Raw genomic sequence first — 24,613 nt, forward strand, 5'->3', positions numbered from 1 at the left:
GACTACGACAATGAATTCTTTTTCTCTCTCTGTCTTACCTCAAGTCCACTGATGTTGTTTATGAATGTTCTGCTAACTGACTGCAGTGCATGCTGGGGCCAGGGATGAAACCAGTCAATGGATGTGCAGTTCACCAGAGCCGGAAACTTCCGTGCTCGTGTGCGCAGAGTGAAACCCACTGGTGAGAAACACAAAACTACCTGCAGGGGCACAGAGCAACAGAACTGGCTTGACATAGATGTGACATCAATATGGTCTCAAGCGCCTGCCACACTGCAGAGATTGCTTATAGTACAGGCCTAAAATATTAAAAAACAAGCAGTGATTTTTGTAGTCTTAACTTTGCAGGGACAAAGGTAATATGTATGTGTGGATGTGTGTTATTTTGAGCATGCTCATCACCTTTAGCTGTCTACGTATACGGTCAATGAAGAAGTTCCAGCAGTTCTCTCGTGTGTCCAGCAGGCCAAGGCCTCTGAGCTCCAAACGTATTGAGGCCACAATCATATCCACCTCTTCGTCACTGAACAGATCCGGGATGTCCCCTTCACACAGACGCAAAAGGAGATATTAGAGACATATTTATTAGAACTCAAGCACTGGCATGTCACAGTTCTATAAAGGAATTGTTTTCAAATCTAGGGGTGGCAGTGTGGGGATAAGAGAGTGACAGGGAAGGTGCATCAAATTGTTTTTTTATTTGATCATGAGAGCAGTGGAACCAAGTCACATCAGGAATGAAACAAATTTGCTACTGTCTAATTTACGGTGATAATATTTCATGATATTTCAGGCTAACAGTAAAGTAATTCTAATGAAATACTGGTAGTGGTGTTGCAAATGATCATGGATGGGGGAGTAGCTAAGTAGTGTGTTACTTTTTGTATTAAACTACAAATCTTTGTAGCTAACAGCTGTAGCTGCTACAGTTTTATGAAATGTATCTTTTAGCTGTAGCACCTACAAATTTTTGTGTAGTTATAGTGATCATTTTCACAACAATTTCACTACAGGCTTCAGGCAATCCACGCAAAATGTGAACCATGGAATGCAGTTGTTAACTGGGCTGGTGGCGGAAGTGCAATCCTGACTGAGCTGCAGACAGTTCGAGCAAACGGTCACATGTGGGTCCCACGAGCTGATCATTTTGTCCTTTCAAAAAAAGTGAAACCACCTTGGTAGCCACAACATTTTATTTCCGTTTTACCATCTTGGCTGTAAGTATGTCTCAGTATGTGTTCATGTCCTAGTACAGGCTAAAAATATAAACAAAAACGCAGACTTACTTTGCTCTGCTTTAAGCTTCAGGTCAGCTTTAGCTGCTTTTCTCACATCTCAGGAAAATTTTCCATGAGTTTCTTGTAAAATGTCTCTCAATGTTTGACTATGTACAAGGCTGAAGTCGCTTCTCATTTTACTGCTTCTCATTCAAACTGACCCGTTCCACCTTAAATGGTCATTATATTTATTATATAATCAAGAATGTAATACTGCAGGCCAATGTATGTTTAATTCTTTTATCATGGTGTGCTGCCTGCATTTGTTTTAAACAACACAGTATATTGATTAAAAGTATAGGACTTCTATGATGGGTTTACTTCTCATTTCACTTAATAAAACATTTGGTTGGTCTTGGGACAAACACTACTCCTACATGTGGGTGCTGGCATGACAACTTCAAGAACATCACTACAGATATATTAAAGAATTAAAATAAAATGAAACATTAATGAATGTTTGTATGATTTATGTGGTTATGTGGTACCAGATGCTAGCATGTCATTGATCAGCACAAGGAAACGTTCATCAGGAATCTGAGCATCCGTATGCAGAAACACTGTACCAATATTCTTCACTCCCACCTTAATGTACAGAGCAGCTATATCACTCTGCAAGAAAAGAGAGACAGAAAGAAAGAAACAAGGGTTTAACAAATTTAAGATTGATTCATTAGCTCATCTGTGACAATGTTTGTATTTCTGTGTGAGTGTGCTTTACCCTTAGGTCGCTGATACCGTAGCCTTTACGCAGAGTGATCTGAAAGACTTCAAGCATACTGAGGAAGGCTGCCAACCGGCATAAACTCTGTTTCCCGCTGCCACCCACCCCAATCAGCAGTGCATTCCCCACTGGAGCCTCCAGAATTCGACTGATCCTGCAGCTACACATACATATAAAGAAGAATGGATGAAAAAAATGAATGCATGAGTAATTGGGTGCATGAATGGGTAAATGGATAAATGAATGAATTAAATGGTGGGTAGATGGGTGAATGGGCCAACAGATGAAGATGACCATTTGCAGAGTTATGACAACTCTCAGCTCAGGCCACCTGGCAGTATCCGTAGCACTTAGCTAGCTGATTACAAATTTCTCCAGCACAAAGTAAAATGCACAGGCACTCAGAGGAGTAAACATGAAAACACTATTCACTATTATTCACAAATAAACTGGCTTTACAAGATGTCCAGTGAAGAGATAAATATTTGAGAACTGACAAAGAATGTAGGTGATTTCAAAGTAAAAAAAGAGATTCTGGAAACTAAATAAACTAGGGAATCTTTCAGCCTCTGTACATCAGAGTAAAGCTAAAACTGCAACTAGTCGGAGAAGTATTATATGCTGAGGAGGACTTTTTCATCTTGAAATCATCAAAGACACAGTACAAATGGCTGCACACACATGGCTGCTTATCTTTACACAGAATGTTTTTTATTGCAAATGCAAGCACTGTACAGTTCAGTTTACTCAATTTATCAAGCTAACTGTCAGCAGCTAAGATAAGAAAACACAACTTAGTATCAGTAAATACAGTAATAAAGAGAAAGTTTAACTTACCTTAGACCTAGTTTGAGGCTCTCTATTACTGATTTTGACAGAGCTATGAGCGTTGTCTTCCACATAATTTTCTCTCAAACCTTCCTAGTATCAAGTATGTAATAAAACAAATGTCTATCTGTATTACCAGCTCCCCAGTAACATTTTTGCATCTCTCTTTGTTAAAAAAAAAACTAATTTACTGCCTCAATTACAATTCTCACTGTAGATTTGTTCTGTTAATCACTGTTTTGTAAATGGTCATAAAGATTAATGAATGTATGAATTAAAAGATGGTAGAATGAATAGATGGATAAATTGATGAGTGAATAAATGATAAACTAGATGGATGTATAGCTGGATAAATGAAGAGAAAATAGGTGGATGGATGAACTGATGGATTAATTTATAGTTTGATGGATATAAAAATGTGTGGCTGAATAAATGGATGGATCAACCAGCTGATGGATGGTTAAATGGATTGTGAATGTAAGAATGAATAGACAGACAGATGGATGAATACTCACATGTGCTGCATGGCCTCCTCAAACAGCACCAGGTTCATGTTAGCATGAAGCTCATTGTAGTGTTCCAGGGCCTCAATGAGGGTCCTCTGCAGTTTCTCCCAGTCACTCACCTGAGCATAACGTGGCTCCCCTACACCATGGGCAAAATGGGAGTATATCAGGGGCTGGTGAATAAAGATTGACTCATCTATTCCCTGCAGAGAAAGAAAAAGAGACAGAAAGTGTTAATAAAACAGATTATCAGATTCTCAACACAAAATAACTCATAACTTGATCTTTCTCAGAGCAGAGTGTGCCTTTCTGACCTCAAAGTATCTTTTGCCAGTATCCAGCAGGATCTTGTTAAAGAGCTCAACATCCTTCTCCTCCATCAGTTTGTCAGAATACACACGAGAGCACTCATGCAGCCAGAGGTACACCAGGTCTATAGGGTACCGTACACTCTCTGGCAAGGCAAAGAGAATTCCCTACACACACACACGCACACGCACACGCACACACACACACACACACACACACACACACACACAACTGCATTCAGTGTACACATATGCAGATACAGTACATAAAAAAATTTGATACAGCTTAATCAAGTAAGCATATAAAGCAGTCATGTCCAACTGTGAATATATTTTCTGAAATAGCAAAATGCTGGCCAAATCTCTATTTAATTATTCACCAAAAACCAAAACGAAAGGTATAAATATAGGACGCATGCACACATGAACTGACCAGTGCAAGATAAACCCACATACCTGAAAGATGTTAGAGATGTCCCTTAGATTAAAGATATAGTGGAATCTGATGGCAGTGGGAAGAAAGTTCTGGGTCATTTTCTGGTGGAGGCAGATGGCTGCCTGAACGAGCGTCCCCACGGAGCGAGTCACTCCATAACTGTAGCCTCCCTGCTGGTAATGGCCACTCAGAATGCTGCTGTAGATTGTGTTCAGAGCCTCAGCTCCTGGGAAGTGCACAGCAAAAACAGAGAAATGCCTCTACAGAGAGACAGAGAGAGTGAGAAAAGTGAATGCAGTAGTTACAGACATTTCTACTTGAATTGTACAGTGTTTTACAAAGTAATTTCTGCATGTACTGCATATATTTTTCCCTATACAATAATTTTACCACTGGAGCATGAGAAAAAGAGAAAGGTAGAGAGGTTATACAGCACTATAACAGTACAGTACATACTATGTCCTTTTTGGATTTACTTTACTTTTATTTATATATTTGAATGTTGACTTGCTTGTATGTGTACATTTTTGAGATTAAACACATTTCATGATGATATGGCCAATGTTGTGTAACTCTCTCATCTTCTGTGAAGATGCTTTGCGTGACAATTGCTAAAGATTACCTGTAGTCGAGGGTTGACAGAGAAGCTTCCAGCTGTTGGGTTCATACAAGTGATATACTGACAGTTGTGAATCTCCTTCAGGACCAGTCTCTGACGATCATACCTAACAATACAAACAAACATATATAGGTTGTTACATATTGTGCGTCAGATATTTTGATACAATACTGAAGATGTCCTGTCAGGTCTTTTTTTATAGATTCCAGCGGAACTGTAATAAAACATTTTTAATCCTACAAATCTAGACACGACCCTACCCTCAACCACACAATTTTGCTTTTCAACAATAGATTTTGCTGTTTGTTTTTTTTTAAGAAATTAGATTGTTTCTATATTATAAATGCATTTAAACTTGTAAACCAGTAAAAAGTTTTTTTTCACATTGCTATACTTGTGACAAGTATAGCAATACAAACACACACACAGTCACCAGTGAGAGTAGTCGAGGTGTTGTCTGATGAGTGTATGTGGCTGGACTGTCCCATAGACATCCACCTCTGGCATGTTCAAATCATCTACAAAGTAAATCAGCTTCTTAGTGCCAGGAGGAGCAAAGTTCCGGCCTGCCTTCTTCTCCAGAGACTTTTCCAGCACACCTGTAAGTGTACACAGGAGATAACAGGTTAATGGTGAGTGTTTCTGTATGGTAGTATACTATTGTGTGCATATTATTACACTATGCATGTTGAAATTGTTATCTTGCAACCATACTGTCTGTGTGCATGCATGAATGTGACTTATCATGCATTTTTGTTTGGTATGAACTTTTTCATTTTTATACTGGAGATACATATATATGAATTTGACCATGTGCGTGTCAGCTGGGATGTCTTAATCTAGTCCTTGTGTCTTCACTTACGCTGCAGCATAGCTGACGTGGTATAATAATTGAAGGGCACTTTAGCCACCATATATTCCTCTTTGCGTTTGGAGATGGTGTCCCACACTAGGATGGTCTTGCCCACACCCGCATTTCCAACCAACATTACTGGCTTGCCTTTCTCCAGCAGCAGTTCCACAAAGTATGCCAGACGACTCGTCTCTGCTGTATGAACCAGTACCATCTGAACAGACACATAATTAGTTACATACATTCATGAGTCATAGGGCAGAACCAGAATGCCAATCTAGTATCAGATATGCTATAAAACTGGTCAAGTGTAACAATATTCACTTTGGGTCAATGTCATCATTCAGAAAAGCCCTCCATAGTGTTAAAGTAGGTGTCAAGCATAGATTAAAATCTAATCCACTGTCAGATTGAGAGGGTGTTTGTTGTGTCTGCATGAAAAATAAATGGCTAAATAAACTGATGTAAGAATGATATTCACGCATAGGCAAAGTTTGAATAACCCTGTTAACACATCCTCTACAGGCAACAAACTTAAACAGGACATTTTCTTCAAACTTTAGTGCACAATTTTTATGTATTTGGTTAACATAAAAAAAAACAAAAAAAAAACAAAGCTTAAAATGTAAAACACATTTTTCCCCAATATGCTAAATTCAGGAAAGACGTGGGCAATAAAAGCAAAAAAAGTGCAAAAGTGCAGAAATGAGTTCTCTGCATATGATATATGTTTATGTTTACTTAGAAAAACAACAAAACATGTAATCTGACCTATATATATATATATATATATATATATATATATATATATATATATATATATATATATACACACACACATAAAACCAACAGAGTCTGGCTGCAGACATGCACTTTTAGCCAGATTGCACTCTCAGCCCCAGTGCATGTGCACATGTACTCTCTGCCACAATGGCAGAAGCAGCTCAACGGCACAGTAATTTCTGCTGCCGCTGCTTAGCGATATCATCATTTAATACATTTTTCATCCATAATAGAGCTAGACAGTTACATTTAATGTACCTCCTTGTTGAAAAAAAAAATCATAGAACCCATTAAAAATGTCTGTTGGTTCCTGGTGGTTTTTTTAGTAGTGGTTAATAGTATTCTGTGTTTTCCTAATGGGTTGATATCACAGTGTAAAGGATTTTGATAGTTTAATCATGTGTTTGATAGTTTAATCTGGTGTGACTGATTCCACAAGCATTTGATAATTTCCTAATGGCGTCTAATGGCAACCATCAAGCCAGTTCCCATTAGGAATAAAACCTGCAAACAGTTATGCTGTGACAACATACTGTTTTGGTGTCTGCTTGGTGCTCTCTACATCGTCACATCATTGAAATGTAATTCCTCATAAATGTAAGGTTATGACGTTGTCTTGAGAACTTCCTAGGAGGTTGTGACCACATTGACCACGTTTTTCCTCATAAACTGATAAAAACACTGCCGTGACACTGACGTCATCAACAGGCTGGTGGTAAGGGTGTCAGGCTGAGAGTGCATATGTGCAGTCAGACCCTTCTCTATAAAACTGCTGTCACACCAAAACTTTATTTCCATTCACATTCTTTTTGTTTTGTGTGTGTGTGTGTGTGTGTGTGTGTGTGTGTGTGTGTGTGTGTGCGTGCGTGCGTGCGTGAATGACAAAAGCTGTACTGGCAGTGGGATGTCTGGTTCCAGCTCAAAGGGAGGTGCGCGCTCGCTCCAGGGAGTGAACTTTTTTGTGACAGGATCTATGTAGTAATCAAACACAGTTCCCTGAGAGGGGAATTTCACCGCACGCATCTCCTTACACCACCAACGACTAAACTCTGCACGATAGTCTATCAGCTAAAAGAAACAGAGAAGGAGGGCAGAGATAAGGTTTAAAACACTGGGTTGCACAAACATGGTAAAAACAATTGAAATGTTAAGATTAAAAAATGTCAAAATGGATGACTCACATGATCTTGGAACAGAGCCCCTCCAAAAGCCCAAACACAACCGAACACAAAGTAGATCTCATAAAGTTCACGAGGAGAGTCAGCAGGAGTGTTCTCATCCGTCAGCAGGCAGTCCAGCAGGCAACACAGAGTCTATGACACATGCACATTTCAATATACAGCTGATGATTTTTAAGTAAAAATAAGGTACCACATCATCTGCATACTCTTTAATGTCTTGTTTTTCCCAAATACACTAAACTCAGAAAATAAACTGCAAAAAAGGAGAAAAGAAATAGTACACAAAAATGTGCAGTCAACTATATCATCTGCGCCACCTCACTTGTAATGCTAGTCTGTGATACAGCCGTGTGTTTTTGGTACAGGTGTGTGTGTGTATGTGTGTGTGTGTGTGTGTGTGTATGTATGTATGTATGTATGTGTGTCTCACCTGTACCATGCTGGTCTCAGGTATAGGTGTGATGGTCTTCAGGTTGCATCTGACCTGCTCTAAACAGTACGGCACATACTTATCAAACAAGATAGACAGATTTGCTCGTTCTGACTGGGCCTGACGAGTGTCAATCCAACTTGCTACATACCTGTAAAAACAAAGAGAAAACAAAGCTGTTAGAAATCTTAGATTAGGCCTGATTTAGGACTAAATGACAGGCCTATGGATTGGGCACAGTCAATGGCTGTCACTCACGAGCCCCAGCCAAGATCCTGTGGGTTGACATAGAGGATGCCTGCCCTGGAAACAGTTGCTGGGGTGGCAGCTTTCAGGTGGCTGATCTCAAACAGCAGACGCATAGAGGATGTTAGGGAGATACGTTCATTGCTAGCCAGGGTCAACACCTAACATACACATAACACATGGTCAAAGATATGCACATATAAATGTACTTAAAAGGTAGACAGAGGTATATATACAGACACTTTCATTAGACCTACATAACAATACTGTTACATCACAGTTCTTTGCCTTCAAACATCCTACAAGGTAAAGAGTCAGTGCAATACAGTAGGACAGGGTTATCAACTGAAATGAGACATTATACTTAAAATTTTCCTTTGTTTTTGACAAATATTCAAATATGTAAAAATTTTAAATACATTATTTGTCAAGAAGACCACAACTGCAGTAAACGGCACTTTTCTAAAACAATGAACGGTTTGTGTCCCAAATACACTAACATCCTAAAAGCTCACGTTGTAATAAACCAGAGCAGTAGCCCACAGTAGCTGGTGGCTGCAAAAGCTGTGTTTAGCTAAACAGCTACTTCCATAAAAAAGGGGCTAAAGCAGGTTCCAAGTAGGTTTTGGGTCCATATAACAGGCAGAGGCCAAAACAGAAGCCAGCAATAACAAAGGCAGAACCATATTCAAAACCAGGACACTAAACAAGAAAACAACACAAAAGAAACTCAGGAAGAAAACACAGGGAAGAAAACAAGAAAACAAGAAAACACTTTGCAAACACAAAAAAGAGGTTTATAAAAGAGGGGCAATCAAGGATCAAAGGAGTCAAGGATCACTTGCTGGTGTGCAAGTGGATGGAGCCAGGGACAGTCCAAATAGATTCTCGCAAGAGGGGGGAGACATGACAACTTCACTAATACGTACACAAATATTATGTAATTAGTAGTTTACTACACAAAACAATATGCACATTTGGAGTATGTGTCTGTCAGAAAAGGTGTGCATATGAAGTAGGCCGCTGAGAGAAGCATGTGTGCATATAAATGTTTGCAAATACTCCAATACATTCATATACCTAATTAAACCCAAACTGTTTTTTTAATATTGGTCTGCAACAGCTTGCTCTTCTGGGTTTTTGGTAGCTGTTGTTTGTGGCTAACTGGCCTGTAACATGCTAGGACCGGCTGCAGAGGTGACTTTAAATACTCAAAGGTTAATTTTCTGCATTTAAATGTGCATTTAATATTGAATTAGATGGATATTCATATTTTGAACTTTAATTTAACAACCCTGATAGTGACTGACCTTGTTGTCATCCATAACTGTATTCAGAGATTCTATCCACATCGGGTCAATGTCACCATCCAGCACAATCCACTTTGGACCATCATGAGATAAAGCTGACAGCTCTCTCATGGTTGAGGAGAAAAGACCTAAAACATACATTTACACACACATACTCAATTGTTAAATATAGACATACTTAAGAAAACCATGATACATAGGTGCACTCACACACGTCCACACAGACACAGACACTCACACATACACAGACACACACACAGACACACACACACACACATACTTACCATCTTTCCACTCTCGTGTGGCAGGGTGCAGGTATCCAAACAGCTCATCTGTGGTCACAGCTTTAGGGTTGATGTCACTCCACACAGGCTTGAGCTTCATACTGGAATAAGTCCTATGCAGTGTCTTCAAGATCTAAAGCCAAGGCACAAGCATCAGCATCACCCACACTGCGACATTACACCATTACACTGTACACTATTTACACTGCTCTTTCTTATTTTGTCTACAATTTTTGTCTTTTCCCACCTGGCTTTTCCCTGTTCCAGCTCCACCAACCACAAAGACAGAATGCCTGACAGCTAAGAGCTCCTCTAACTGAGTCACCTGCAGGCAGTCAGACAGTGCAGTGGGACAATGGTGAAGATTTACACAGCAACCCTATTGATTATGCCAGGAAAGACCCTAAACATGTATACAAATTTTAATCAGGACAGCAAAAGAAACTCTGAGATAAAGGGAAAAACAACATGGTCACTAGAAATTAAGGCTACCCTCAGTGGAACAATATAATCTTTTAAGTCATGACAGGATCTTAGCAAAAAAAATTTGAGGAAAAAGGCTTCCAACGTGTGACCTAAGTTTAAAGCAAAATTTACTATGCAAGTTAGGGGGGGATTTGGACCTCTCTGGTGGAAATGTGTAATTGTATGCAGTGTGTGGGAGAACATTTTGTAATGTCAGTTGTACTTAGAACCCCTTTTCTGAGCAGATTAATCAGATGACGTGTACAAAGAGTATTCAATGAGAACTCAAAGCTTGGTGAATAGCATGTTGTCTGAGAATGTAAGTGAATTATCTGCTATTATCATCATATCTTTATCAGGTTTTGCAGAGAGACTTGCCACAGCACACACATACTATTTTAGCATGTTTTCCCCCTCCTGACTCATTAATAATACTTCAAATTCAAATCAAAATAAAAAAAACCTTACATCATGCAGCTTTGAGGCATGTATGAATACAAGTAGGTTTGAGTTAAAAAATGAGTTTTAGAAGCCAAACCAGGCTAACTTTAAGGATAAAGTTCTCCTCAGGCTGCAGGCGCAGTTCGCTGACCGCCTGGCGCACATGCTGCTCCAGCTGCAGATCCCTCTTGCGTGGGACGTCCAACAGAGGGAACAGATCACTGATTAGGCCTAAGAATATTGGCACATCACTCGTCACAATCTTCGGCAAATTGAAGTCCCGCAAGGCCCGCATAAGCACCTTAATAACATGTCATGAAACATGATTACAAGTCTGTTACATCTGTATGACTGTGTTGTAACAGCAAGTTGCAAAAAGGCTTTAACAGCATTAAGAGACAATGAAAAAGAATCAAAAGTACTCAATATTACAAGAGTGCCAGTAATACCATACAGTGCATCAGAAACTTTGAAATACAGTTCCCATGAGCACCTGCTCCTCTGGATGGCTCCTGTCTTCCCTCTTCAGTGACCCAGCCACAACCAGTACTGACTTTATCGCACGTAGACCCCAGTCATAGTGATCCTGCAATACCAAATCCAGTCGAGACTCTTGATAAGTTAAAAGTTTTACTTGTTTGTTTGCATGAGTTAGAACCTTTTAATTTAATGTAACACTATGATTCATGTGAGCAGGCACCTGTTTGGACAGCAGCTCCTTGCAGAGTGTGTACAGGCTAATAAACTTGCGTGCAAGCAGACGAGCATCTATGAAGCCTTCTGCCACCAGCATTATTTCACAGATCAGCTCGAAATCAGGAATTACCATGGCACATGGCCTGATTTACACATACACACACAAACAAACAAACACTTTTGTAGAATGAGATGGAGACTGGAGTATCAGAAACAGAGAAATCAAAGAGAGCAGGTGGAACCTGAAGAGTGCTTTGAGGTTTTCTGGCAGTTCAGTTCTACCAGCATAGCCTGGGTTCAGAGTGATGAAGATCCCCACAGTTGGCCTTAGCTCAATCTCCTCACCCAAGAAAAGGAACCTGCCCGGCATAATGGAATGGAATAGAAGGTGATTATGAAAAAACAAGCAGTAATTTTCTCAATTTTATATGCAGTTTTCTGAAAACATGCTCAGACACACATTCCTCATGTTCTGAAATACACCATTATTAAGTCATAATTTATACAGCACATATACACAACTGTCCCCAACATCGTGGTCTAACCTGTGTTTCTTGTTGCGAACAGCATCTTGGATGGTTTTGACCTGCACAGCGACCACAGACAAAACCTCCACAGAGATCCTGTTAAACTCATCAAAACAGCCCCACACACCTGTCTGAGCCAGTCCCTTATATATATTACCTATTGACTGAGTGAGAAAAGAATAGAGACTGAGCAAAAGGAGATATCACTGAGCATACCACTGAGTAACTCAAGATTCAGTTTCCATCCTTTAGCTTTGGGTTAAATACCCACCTTATAGTCCATTTGTTCTGAGCAGTTAAATACATAGACCATAATGCCGAGTGAGCGGCCCAAGTCCTTGGTGGTTTCTGTCTTGCCAGTGCCGGCAGGGCCAGAGGGAGCGCCGCTCATCGTTAAATGGAGAGACTGAGTCAGAGTGATGTAACATCTGCACATGATGTTAGAAAGGATGGAGAAAAGCAAATAACATTACCATGAACAGCAAAAGTGTGATGAGTGTACGTATATGTAGTTAGGTATGACTCTGTCTGTTTGGTTCAGAGTTCAACATTAACGTTAAATGCTCAATCAAGCAAGTGGACTGAAAATGTACTGTGCCTAAAAGAGTTTATACTGTTCCCAAAAAAATTTGATTTTAGAAATACTCTTCAAAAAATATATACAAATAAGCTAGTATTGTTATTTTTCATATTTTACACTGTTAATCTTCCTTCTTACTCTCACAGGACATTTCATAACAATATTGACTGTTATCTCTAAACATTAGTGCTCTGGTTTTGTCTGACTCTTAAGGTCTTAAGACCTACAAACTATAAAACATTTTTTTTCCACAAGGGAATAAAGCTTTGGCTCATACTTCTGCTTCTACCAGCAATTTGAATGATGACTGGCAATATAACAACGTGATTGGCAAGATTTAACTAAACGTACAACTGGATTACACCACTATTCCTGCAGTAAGAGGATGTGCAAGGCAAGCTTATTTATATAACACATTTTATACACAAAAGACGTTCAATGTGAATCACATAAAATCACAAATGTTTATAACTTGGATTTAAAAATCAATATATTTTGAGCACATCTAAGATCTTCTGAGAGTTTGTTCCAGTTGTATGCAGCATAGTTTGGACATGGCCCCAGGCAATTGTTAATGTTGAACCCTGTGGTTGCTTTTGCCCACCTACTTGTATGAGAAGGAAAATATTATGTGTGCATTCATAGGAGTGTGTGTGTGTGTGTGTGTCTGTACATGCATATGACCAACCGATCAGTGAGTGGTGTTATGACCAGCCGGTTTGTGTTCCCCAAGTATTCATATGAAAACTGGAACTGGGCATCACAGATGTTGATATAGCAGTGTTTCTGCTGCTCATCCCAGCGATGCCGTAACTGGGACAACCATGCAAATGCCTGTCCATTCATCACCTAAGCAACATAAAACGTGCTGTCACCATTTTCCAAAACATTTCCTAGTTTAAACTCAACATTACTGCTTACCTTCTGAGAGATGAGTTTGGCCACCACGTCTCTTGCATGAACATCAATGGTGCAGAGGGTCATGATTTTCTGTCGGTCACCAGGTGTCAGTTCACCCAGTAGCATGTTTATCAAAGAGTTCAGCTGGCTGATCTGAAATAAAAAAATGATAACACTAATGTCATCTTCATCTGCTCACTAATAAACATACAAACACAACTGTGATTTACGTGAGTAAAGCTGTGATTGAAATTGGAGTGAGTGAGGGAGCAAACAAGTGAGTATGTAATGTCAGTACATTTATGAATGAGAAAGTAAGTAAAGTGGAGTAGTCAGCAATGGAATGAGTCAAGAGGAGTGAGAGAAGATAATGAGTAAGTGAATGAGTCAGTTTGTCATGATAAATGAGTGCAGTGGAGTTAGTGAATAAGTGAGTGAGCCAGTCAGTAGAGTGAGGTATTAAGGGAGCAAGCTAGTACGTAAGCAAGTTAAGTTAGTGAATGAGTGAGTGAGTAAGCAGTTATCGAGTCAGTGGAGTTTGTAGTGACTGGTGTGAGTCACTGAGTAAGTGAGTGATATAGTGAGTGTGTGAGTGAGATAATAACCTGTTTTTTATTGTAGTCTTTGAGTGCTGTCTCAAAACCCTCTTCCACCCGTTCAAAGGCAATACCAACATCGGTTGCCCACCACATCTGACTACCCGTAAGTGCCACCTGCAGCACATATATTCACACATATGTTAAGCATTATCTGAACTGTATCACCATTATCTAAACTGATACATTCATATACCTGCACAAATGCAGTAGTTAAAGCTCCACTGTCACAAACAAGCATCCCATTAACACCGACTGTGTACACACACACACACCTGTGCAGGATAGTCTAAGAGCCACTGTTCACGTGGCTTGTCCTCATAAGCTGCCACTGCCTCAGAGATCTCATGCCTCACTGTGGAGCGCATGGCCAGCTCCAACCCACCCAGCCAACACTCAGCCTGACAGAAAGAAAGAGAGTAAGAGAAAAGGTAATTGAATTCAATATCATTCCATTTGGAATTTATTTGGTTAACAGTTAGGATTCCCACTCCTTTTAGAAAATTACTTTCCAAAACCTTTACAGGACAAATTCCAGGATAATGTACATGATATCTATATACAACAGCTGTTGACATCTTTAACATTAAAGTCAATAATACATCCCTTAACAAGCTCTTATTGACTCAAAAAACTGTTCCTTAAGCAATCATTATTTGATCACAAGTTACTCTAAAATATTAGAAGAGATATATAGTATATAAGTATGTGTGGGTTAGGTGGGGGGAGTTTTTAATGATTGTGGTTACCTGTCCCTCACACATGCAGGGCTCAGAAAAGGGCACATATTCTCCCTCTCTGCTGTACATCCCGACAGCAACCTCAATCCTTTCATCGTTGTCACACTCCTCATCTCTGAACTTCAGATCAGCCAGATTATCGAAGAGCTTCAGCAGGTGCCGCGTAACCTACACACACACGCAAAGTTTGCCCAGCTGTGTCTTCATGCAGTAGAGCCTCATGAATTTTCACAGAAATCATACATATAAACACAGCACAGTACAGTGTGATATTATGGGCTACCTGTCTGGGCTGTGTTCCCTTGGAAACAATCTCCAGGAGATCAGCAGCAGATACAAAGTAGAAGCGTGGAAACGTCAGACGCTTTGTTTCCAGATACTCAGCCAGAGCCTTCTCACACACAGACAACCTGGAGGGTTTACACACATACAGTACAGTATACAGGATATAGTTTGTATGTTGTACATATGCATTCTTAAAGAAGAGTGGGAAAATTTGTGGGACACTGACACAACATACTTTTGTTCATGGTTCATTTTCCCATAGCAACGTCTATGTCAGCTGTGAATATTCATACCAATCGGACAGTTTTCAATATACACCCTGAAGGCTGACTTTGGGCTATATATAACTCACAGTGAGAGTTAGCCAGGCTACGCACAGCCTCCACAAAAGTACTGCCTCCACAGCAGCCTCTTAAAGTAAATAAGATGAGAGCAAACCATAGCTCCTCATATAAATCAAAATAGTTCATTTTATTGAAGTTGCATAGATGCACAGATATACTATAGATGTCATTTAAATAAAGCATATTTCAAATTTATTGTGCTAATATTTGCTTTTCTACCTTGTGGTCAAATATGTGACACACTCTCTTTTCACTAATCAGAATTATTTATTATATATTGTTTAATATTTTGTATGTATTTAGGTTGGAAAGCTTTTCTTGTTTAATAACCAATTTTTTTTGTCCTCGGTCCCCCAGACAACACAGTCTGTCCTGAAAAAAAAAACACCATATACTTTCAGATTATGCGTACAAACAAGAGTCCCTACTAATGGTTCTGATTCTCAAAATCTCATGAGAGTTTCTCGCAAATTAACTTGAATTTAGATGTAAACAAACAGGGTCAACAGGGCATATGCATACGGCAGCGTGAGCTTGATGTGGATACATACATACACATTTACATACATATACATACAAACACATGAGGTGAATACATACAAAAGTACGTCTGTACACACTGACAAGTTTAGTTAAACTTGGTTCTTGTTGATTGAAGGTCATTCAGGCATGACTTCAACATCATGCTACACAACAGAGAACTGGCATCCACCCCACACTACAGAGGTGTAAATATTGAACATGTTTAATATTTGCGATTCACAATCGGGGTGGCCCCAACTGGACTGGGAGTAGATTGCATTGTATTATAGACCCCTCACACCCCAAAATAATCTAAGATTATGATTTAAGATCACCCTGATACTAGAAGACCTTTTGCAATTGACAAGAGGGCAAATCAGCCTTAAAATCAGCCCAGTTACTCTATAGCATGGGCCAAGCGTATCAAGACCTCATGACCTCATGACATCTATACGATTAGTTGTAACACATGTATTCTCAGCACTTTCAGCTGAACTGCTCATAAACAATGCGTGCAGGTTTAATGTTAGGACATATGTTAGGATGATGTGTTATCCACTCAACATGCACACAGCTGTACCTTTGCTGCAGTGTCTCAAGCTTCTCCAAGTAGCCTGGCTGGTTGGTGACGTCAATCACATTTGCAGTTTTGACAATGTTCGTCATCAACTCCTGGTCACAAACACAATGTAAAAAATGGAAAAAATAAAATATTCATAAATGCACTAATCAGGCAGTTTATTAGATACATATCGCTGTTGTCAGAACAAAACCTTGTATCTCCAAAAAGGTAACTTTACTGAGAAGGAAAAAACATACTTTACTTTGAATATAAGTCAATAGAATCAGACACTTCTCCAAGTAATTCTGGGCCGTTTCTTTTGGTCCATTCGCCATGAAATTTACACACAATGTAAATGACAACAGGCATTTTCAAACTATGTCAAGAACTTAAAAACATCAAAAATGGAGACACAAGGGTTTGTTCTGACAGTAGCAATACACCTTGTATCTGCACTCTTCATCCACTTTATCTGGTCCATGTACGATAATAAGTGCACTTCTTAGTTCTACAATTATGGATCACAGTTCACCTGTTTCTTTGCGTAATCTGCAATGTCTCTTTTATCCCTTTCATCAATGGTCATGATGCCCACAGGACTACCACTAAACAGATATGATTGTAGAGCTACAAAATACACCTATATGGCATGAGTGGATGTTCCTGTTTCTAATCCTTGATACAATAATCAGACATGAAGACTCATGTGCAGTGAAAAACGGTGATAAGCTCAGAAACCAATCACATCATCATTCCCAGGTGAAACTGTGAGCACTCCAAAACTTTTTTTTAATATAATATTAGAATATTAGCACTACAAAATGCAAAATATAATACAGCAGTGGATGTTCCTGTATCTAATCCTATATACAATAAAGTTAAATAAAAAGGCAAGGAGTTTGCATGTTTGATATTCTGCAGCCTTTTAAAACACTTCACTACAGTGGCCAACATAGTGATACAGCCAACAGATCTGTGGTACCTGAAAGTCCAGATGAATGCCATGGAAACGTTCAGCGTCCCGGGCCAGCTGATTGCGAATGTCTTCCGAATTGGTGAAGATACTCTGCAAGTGGGCCCACGTGCGCTGCACAGCCAGCCAGGTGGCAATCACTAGGTCAGCCACCATCAGGCGCCGCTGCCAGCCACTCACTTCCGCCAGAAAGTATTCCACATGCTTACTCATGAGGATGTTCTGCAGCTGCACCTGAGTGTTCACACATGCACACTTCAGAATGCACAATCAGTGGTGAACTGTCAAAGCAAATGAAGTTAACTGAGCTGCGGCAGTGTTGAACGAAGCTGCCCTTAAAGCTGATGTAAGGCCTATTATGCTGTATCACTTTTAAAAATTGAGATTAAGGTTTAGGTAGCACCTAGAAAACCCTAAGATCAACAACAATAAAATGGATCTTACTGTTGTTATTCTTATTTATGTACTCTACCATTCAAAAGTTTGGAAACGCTGTTCAAATAGCAATTCACGCTTTCACTATATAGTATAAAACCTTTTTGTTTGCTGACAAACGTATAAAAATGTTTCTGATATGTTAGTACTGTCCAATTTCACATGTTTCAAATAATTAGTAAGACTTCAGGAAATTAAGAAATTTTCTGTGCCCAGAATAATAAACATAGTGGTAGAAAAATATCAAATATTTCAAAAGTGGTAATCAACTTAAACAACGAACAAGCAAATGTAAATAGATAATTACAATATATTAATTTTCATTATATATATACACGTTTTGTTCATATGCACTGAAATACTGGTTTTTAAAAAAATTGTACACTTGTGCTATAAATACATTGAAAAAGAGAGGAATGTTATTACATTTACCAAAACAGAGTGCACACAAAAATTTGTTTAAAAAAATCTGTTTTAAAAACTACTGGCTATCTGTGCCATTACGAATATATTGTAACATTATCTTATTACTTTTATTTAGTTCTTAAAGATGTGATGATGATGATGACAGTAACAGACTGTTACTGTTTACATTCTATCTAAATTTGTTTGATCTGTATACGTTAAGATACAGACAGAGAAATACAGAAACAGAAGAGACAGCTTTCTGTTTTTTAGCACAACATAGGATTTTACTGCCACCAACTTAAGGTAAATCAACACCTGTATGCATATAAATAAATAAACATGAATAGCTGGTATTTTTAAATATTTTTTTCCTATTTCCAAATTCTTTTTAATTGTTAGTTTTCACTTATTTGTTTTTACTGTTTTATACTAATATCTACTTTTTTCACTATAAGTTTGCCTTATTTACAACTCAATCCTTGTAAGGCACTTTAAGCTGCATCACTGTATAAAAGGAGCTACATGAATAAAGATTATCATCATTATTACAGGACAGCTTCAGCGGTCAGACAGTAAACTAAGAGAGACTGTACTGTAGCTGTCTGTAGTGGATGTTTAATAATCATAGTCCCACCTGGTTGTCCTCCAGTGTCTCAATAAGATTCTCATCAGCTTTGAGGAGAGGGGTTCCAGTGCTAGAATGAGTCTCATATAAGAGAGACATCACGGACCATGTCTGCTTAATCTCACAAAGAATCTACAAACATGCCCACACATACACAGACAGAGACATGTATTATTGTACTACCGTGAAAAGAAAAGCAGTCATCCCCTTTGTCTTATCTGTACCTTCTCAATAGCCATCTCCTTCACTGCTTTATCCACAATGTTCTTCACCTCTTCCTCCACACGATGGAGCTGCAGCTCCAGCAAATCACCCAGGGTGGTGTTTTCATCCATCATAAAACTCACCTACAGACCAAGAGAGAAATAAAGAGAAGAAAGACCAGAGGGATCAGGGTCTTCTGAGATATGCGTTATCTGCAAAAAATAATCTGTTATGAATTCCTTGAGAATATATGGAACACACATGCAAATACGAAAACCAGTGTCTGTACATTTATTCTCAATTAATTTGTAATGGACTGTGTTTGCAGCTTAATACATATCAGAGAAGAAATCATAGAGGGAGTCTTCTGAAATATGTATTAAGTTGCAAAAACACATTATGATTGTTTTAGTACATAAAACTTGAAGCTTATGCTTGAATTCTAGAAATGTGTTTCTAAGACAAATATAAATAGTGACACTGATAACTAGGTACAAAACAAAAAGTTTTAAAAAATAAAACTTTAATGTTAAAAAACAGTTTAGTATCCAAAAAACTAGCCAACAGTCAGGTCTCAATATATGTGGAAAAGGTATCCCATTACAGTTGGGCAACATATTTTGTGAAGACATTTCATGCATCACACCACTTTTTTAAAAGCATCAAAAATTTCGTATACCATGGTTTTTTTCAACATATCACATTGCCCTAACAGTGCCCTAGCACACTGTCCTAATTGATGTAACATGACATAATTTAGTATTTGGCATCAAATTGCCAATTCCTGCAGCCCATGTGGCTCCTCATGAAGCAGCATGCAAGAGTGCCAAGAATGTGCAAAGCAGAATCAAGGCATGCCTAATTTGAAGAATCTAACTACATAAGACAGTCCTGAATTGTTTAATACTTTTTAGTCACTGCATAACTCTATATGTGCTAATTCAAACTTTTATTCCATTATTAATATAAATATAAAATTAATGTGTAAAAAGAGTAAAATACTAAAAAATAAGAAAAAATGTAAAAAATTAACTATAATGCTATGGCTCTGTGTTCATGTAACGTTAAGGCTTGGAGTGGTTATGTTAAGAGCAGATGCATTACCCCAGTTGTTAACATGAGCTGCTGCCAGTGTCGCTCTCGGACCGCCAAGTTCTGCAGTTCATTAACAGCTCTCAGTGATGTCAGCAAGTTTTTTACACTAGACTCCAGACCAGTGTAGACATCCCACACACGCACCTCTTTATCTAGGGTCTTCATCTCCTGCACACACAAGTTTCCCTCAACTTCATCCAAACAATCTCTTTATCTGGACACTTCAACATATACTTAAGCTTTTTGTCTTTTAAGAATTTTTGCTTTGAGTATGATACACAGCACTGTTGAGCCCTCTGACAAGACAATAATTGATGTTTCAATGAATAGAAGTAAAACCTGTGACCTGAACCTTAGCAAACCTCCTGAGCTCCATGTCCATCTGCTCCACATTTATCTCCTTCCATGGTGTCTTGGTCCAGTCTGAGATGCTGGACTATATTTCCCAGCATGCCCACAGAACAAGATTCGAAGGTTAAGTCAATTATGACTATTACAAAACACTGTCAAAATGCACAAAACAATAATATTCTGATATTTTTCCATTAGCAGTGTAGATTAATTGCTTTGCAGGAGAGTCATGTAAGTCATACAGGTGGCCTTTAATTGGACATCTAAAACAGGTAAGGAATGTTAGTTATTACCTTAACAAACATGACCATATCCCAGACTGCTTTGAGTAAGATGAGGTCAGAGCGACACTGGCGGAGCTGCTTGTAGTCAGGGAAACTGACCTCAAACAGATTTGCGGTTTCCTGCAGCTTACCCATTTCATTCTCCAGATGAGCTACTGTGCAGTTGGTCTGCACACATACACACAGATATACACTTATAAAATACTCCCACCATCCATTTAAAGCTGCCAACTACGTTTTTGATCAACCCTGTTGTGAAATAGTGCTACTGAGCAAAAAAGGGTCACTGGAACTTGTGTATTATATCCATATACAATGCAATTCTATACTGCAAATACAAGTATACACAGCAAGAAAGCACCTTGTCAATGAGCTTGTATGCTTCATCTATGTTGATGCGGAAGATGGGCTCCAAGCGAAACTGCTCCCGGAATTCGTGCTGTTTAACCTACAGACAGAGTTTCTTAAGTACATAGGTATATCTAGTGGGATGTTCATCTGGCCTTTAGAATCATGAATTTGATTTTACAAGATGCTGGACATATTGCACACTTGGTGCAATTTGGACAGCTATTTCCCAAGCCCTTTCCATCTCATCCCTACGATGTCTGAACTCATCCCTAAGATGCTTGAAGTGTGTGCTCATGCTTCAGTAACTATTTAATAATGATACAGGTTTTGTGTCCACCTGAGTGGAGATAAAATGTATCCACAAATGGGTACATCTGGTCAGAAATTAATATTCAACTACTCTGGGCTGTTAAGACATTCTCTGACAAGAAAACAGTCTCCACATCATCCCAGCGCAGCCATTGGCCAGTGTTGTTCACACCAAACACAATGATTCTACAGACTCATGCTGCTTGCTTAATTCTAATCCTCAAATCAGTGTGATGTGAAAGGACCCTAACTCTGTCCAACCTTGCAATGCTTTTTTTTTCGCAACTCAACAGCCCACTTTTCATACTCCATAGCCCATTTGAGACAAAGTTGGTTAAGAGATACATTCACAGTTGCAGTGTCTACTGAGAACTGTGAATACAATAATCACTGGTAGTTTTTTTACTTTTTGTGCAATTTCTGTCATTTTAGAGCTGGCAGGCCTAGCCCCAGTTATAATTATAATGATAGGTCACTTCTTTTGCCTACTCCAATGCTCGACTAAATATTAACTGATGCTTGTAATAATGGTCTGCCTGATTCATACCACACACCACAGATACATTTCATGTGACCAGCTGGAACACACAAATTATATGAAAGTAGGCAGTCTATCTAATAAACTCAGTGAATGTTCAAAACATGGAATAAAAGTTATTTAGTGGTGGGATAGAAAGGTTACAAGCTTACACTTGGACTAAAAAGAATTTTCAATGCAAGATTATAACTGATTGTGTGATTTAGATCAGAAATAGGCAATTTACACTGATTCATAAATAGGCAAATTTACACTGATTCAATTACAAAAAAAAAGGAATAGCAAATGACTACGCTATGATTAATCCCCTCCCTCACCTCAAAACGGACACACTTCCTGCGGATAACAGCAACCTCGTTAGACTGCAGAGGAGCTACCTCATGTTTTACAGTGAAGGCCACTTTCTTCAGATTCTTCCATTTGTCGGGCAGTTCCTGAAAAAGACCACAGATGAATGCAGTTAGGGCAGGACAGTTAGGACAGTTCAGCACAGCTTAATGATACCATATGTGAAAATAAAGAAAATCAACAATTTGTGCATGCCCGAGAGCATGCTAATTAAAAAAAAAACATTTGGATTGAAATTTAAATGGGAAAAAAATTCATTTTTTTATATTATTTTTAATTCTGTTAATGGGAATGCATTAAGAAACTTTAATTATTAACTACACAATTTTTAACACCTTTTAAGCATGTTAGCACCTTTCATACCTACTGCAATAATGTAGTAAAGACTAAATCCCAGCTGCTCGGGTACTGTTGCTATGGCTCTGTGATTATAGCCTTCTTGTTCAAATACTATATATCAATATGCCACTGATGCAACAATATCAGTAACTCAGCAGACTACGCTGGACAGTGATCACAAGAGACTTAGCGAAAAAGTTAATGAGCAGCAAACTAACAAAAGCAATAGAAAAATGGAAAGCTACTTATGAGCTGTATGAACAAGAGCAAGAGCAAGGAGCTAATGGCAAAGTAGTTGGAATCATAAATATGTAATACTGTGGTGAAGTGCTAAATTTTGGAAACTGTGTTCACTGCATGGAAATCATGTCATTTTAATGTTCAGTTTTCTGTGAACCCTGCTTTCACATGATGAAAATTTCTGAATTCATGAAAGAAATAAGTATATTCTTCTTTGACAAAATGAACTCCTTTTGGGTCAAATTTGAGCAAATAAGACAAATGTGCCTGAACATGATTAACTACCCAAAATAAAGATATTAATCATGTTTAATAGCTGTAATCTTTTGACAGTGTTATTTTTTCCCTTTACTATTTTTGCATTTGGCTTGCACAGTGGGGCTAATGCCTAAAAGTCAGTAAAGCATCGAGGCAGTATCTATTTAGATAAGACATACACAAATAAAATTTAAATAAGGTAATTTTTCTGTGTAGTATTTGGTGTTGAATGTAGTATGTACTACAGTAGATTTACGTGTGTGTGTGTGTGTGTGTGTGTGTGTGTGTGTGTGTGTTTGTATGTGCACCTCCAGCTGGGAGTAGATCAGTTCTGGTAGCTGTAGGCCATAAATCTTTAACAGATCTGCAGTAGATTTGAGTGGTTTAAACTGTTGCTCAGTGTTCTGCTGCCTGTCTCTGATTGCCATAAGGTGGCCCATGATGTCCACCAGTCCGGCATAGTCTCCATTCTGCACACTCTTTCCCAAACCATGTTCAGCATTCTCTATGAAACTTGCCATGTCATGCACACTGAGGAGGAGAAAGAAATAATTATAGTGCAAAGAAAAAAAAAACTAAGGGGGCATTCTTGGCCCTAAACCTGAGAAAATTAACCATGAATAGTGGTTATCAGCATGTCACCTATCATTGACGTGGTTGAGCAGATACTCTTTGAACATCCAGCTCCACTTCTTGATGGCAGTCATGAGAGAGATTTTGAAAGGTTTGATGTCCACTTGACACCAGCCACAGAAAACCCTCTTTTCCTCCAGAACCCGCACTTTCTCATACAGACTCTCAAACTCATTGATCTATACACATAACCATATATAGCAAAAGATGAGAAGAAAGAATTTCAATTCAGAAATATGTTTGAGACATCCTGAGAACAATGATTCCTCACTTGTTCTTTGAAGTTGTCTAGTTTGGGTGGGTTCTTGGCCAGCTCAAAATCAGCATAAAGCTCTGCCTCTTCTGTTGAAAGGGCATGGCCATAGAGCAAGAACTGTCTCATGAACTCCATCCTGTCTCCAGACCAAAGGTAGCAATAAGAGCTGAAAGAGGTCTGGAACTCTCTTACCCTGGTGATAGCCCCACGTGCACGGCAACGAATCAACTGAGCCAACTCAGATAACTCCAGCACTTGGTCTATATTCACCTGCAGTTCCAAATACAAATTCTTACTTGGAATTTTTCTTGTATCTTGATTTGTGTTTTAGCTTGTAAGAATACCATATAGCATTAGAGTTAATGGAAATAAACATAAACACAATAAAAAAGTAAACAAGATTTTTAAAGAAATTGTAAGCTGGGAAAAAAAAGTAGTTTACGTCTTGTTTTAAGTTTGGTTTCAGATATCTCCTTAAGACTCATCACCAGCACAAGTGATACAACATAACAAAATACTGGCT

At 38.7% G+C, this 24,613-nt stretch overlaps 1 protein-coding gene across 2 annotated transcripts in view; it reads right to left on the minus strand.

Annotated features, from left to right (window-relative positions):
* dnah9l (dynein, axonemal, heavy polypeptide 9 like) overlaps positions 1–24,613 on the minus strand; it is a 66,114-nt gene that overhangs the window by 28,440 nt on the left and 13,061 nt on the right. For both annotated transcript variants that reach the window (XM_037536382.1, XM_037536381.1), the window contains exons 16-56: positions 24,106–24,360; positions 23,844–24,013; positions 23,510–23,732; positions 22,334–22,450; positions 21,180–21,266; positions 20,828–20,986; positions 20,536–20,619; positions 20,193–20,351; positions 19,109–19,231; positions 18,894–19,016; positions 17,426–17,650; positions 16,462–16,553; positions 15,014–15,140; positions 14,740–14,898; positions 14,266–14,391; positions 14,000–14,107; positions 13,416–13,547; positions 13,183–13,343; positions 12,186–12,342; positions 11,933–12,078; positions 11,630–11,746; positions 11,392–11,530; positions 11,185–11,277; positions 10,798–10,992; positions 10,033–10,110; positions 9,786–9,918; positions 9,502–9,629; positions 8,204–8,352; positions 7,946–8,096; positions 7,516–7,647; positions 7,229–7,402; positions 5,561–5,765; positions 5,132–5,297; positions 4,702–4,804; positions 4,100–4,339; positions 3,650–3,811; positions 3,345–3,538; positions 1,999–2,161; positions 1,766–1,889; positions 403–545; positions 39–200 (exon numbers count right to left, since the gene is read on the minus strand). In XM_037536382.1, coding sequence (XP_037392279.1) covers positions 39–200; positions 403–545; positions 1,766–1,889; positions 1,999–2,161; positions 3,345–3,538; positions 3,650–3,811; positions 4,100–4,339; positions 4,702–4,804; positions 5,132–5,297; positions 5,561–5,765; positions 7,229–7,402; positions 7,516–7,647; positions 7,946–8,096; positions 8,204–8,352; positions 9,502–9,629; positions 9,786–9,918; positions 10,033–10,110; positions 10,798–10,992; positions 11,185–11,277; positions 11,392–11,530; positions 11,630–11,746; positions 11,933–12,078; positions 12,186–12,342; positions 13,183–13,343; positions 13,416–13,547; positions 14,000–14,107; positions 14,266–14,391; positions 14,740–14,898; positions 15,014–15,140; positions 16,462–16,553; positions 17,426–17,650; positions 18,894–19,016; positions 19,109–19,231; positions 20,193–20,351; positions 20,536–20,619; positions 20,828–20,986; positions 21,180–21,266; positions 22,334–22,450; positions 23,510–23,732; positions 23,844–24,013; positions 24,106–24,360 — 6,084 coding nt within the window. The remainder of the gene's footprint in view (positions 1–38; positions 201–402; positions 546–1,765; positions 1,890–1,998; positions 2,162–3,344; positions 3,539–3,649; positions 3,812–4,099; positions 4,340–4,701; positions 4,805–5,131; positions 5,298–5,560; positions 5,766–7,228; positions 7,403–7,515; positions 7,648–7,945; positions 8,097–8,203; positions 8,353–9,501; positions 9,630–9,785; positions 9,919–10,032; positions 10,111–10,797; positions 10,993–11,184; positions 11,278–11,391; positions 11,531–11,629; positions 11,747–11,932; positions 12,079–12,185; positions 12,343–13,182; positions 13,344–13,415; positions 13,548–13,999; positions 14,108–14,265; positions 14,392–14,739; positions 14,899–15,013; positions 15,141–16,461; positions 16,554–17,425; positions 17,651–18,893; positions 19,017–19,108; positions 19,232–20,192; positions 20,352–20,535; positions 20,620–20,827; positions 20,987–21,179; positions 21,267–22,333; positions 22,451–23,509; positions 23,733–23,843; positions 24,014–24,105; positions 24,361–24,613) is intronic.

This window comes from Pygocentrus nattereri, chromosome 30 (assembly GCF_015220715.1).
Source record: "Pygocentrus nattereri isolate fPygNat1 chromosome 30, fPygNat1.pri, whole genome shotgun sequence".
In the NCBI taxonomy this organism is placed as follows: domain Eukaryota; kingdom Metazoa; phylum Chordata; class Actinopteri; order Characiformes; family Serrasalmidae; genus Pygocentrus; species Pygocentrus nattereri.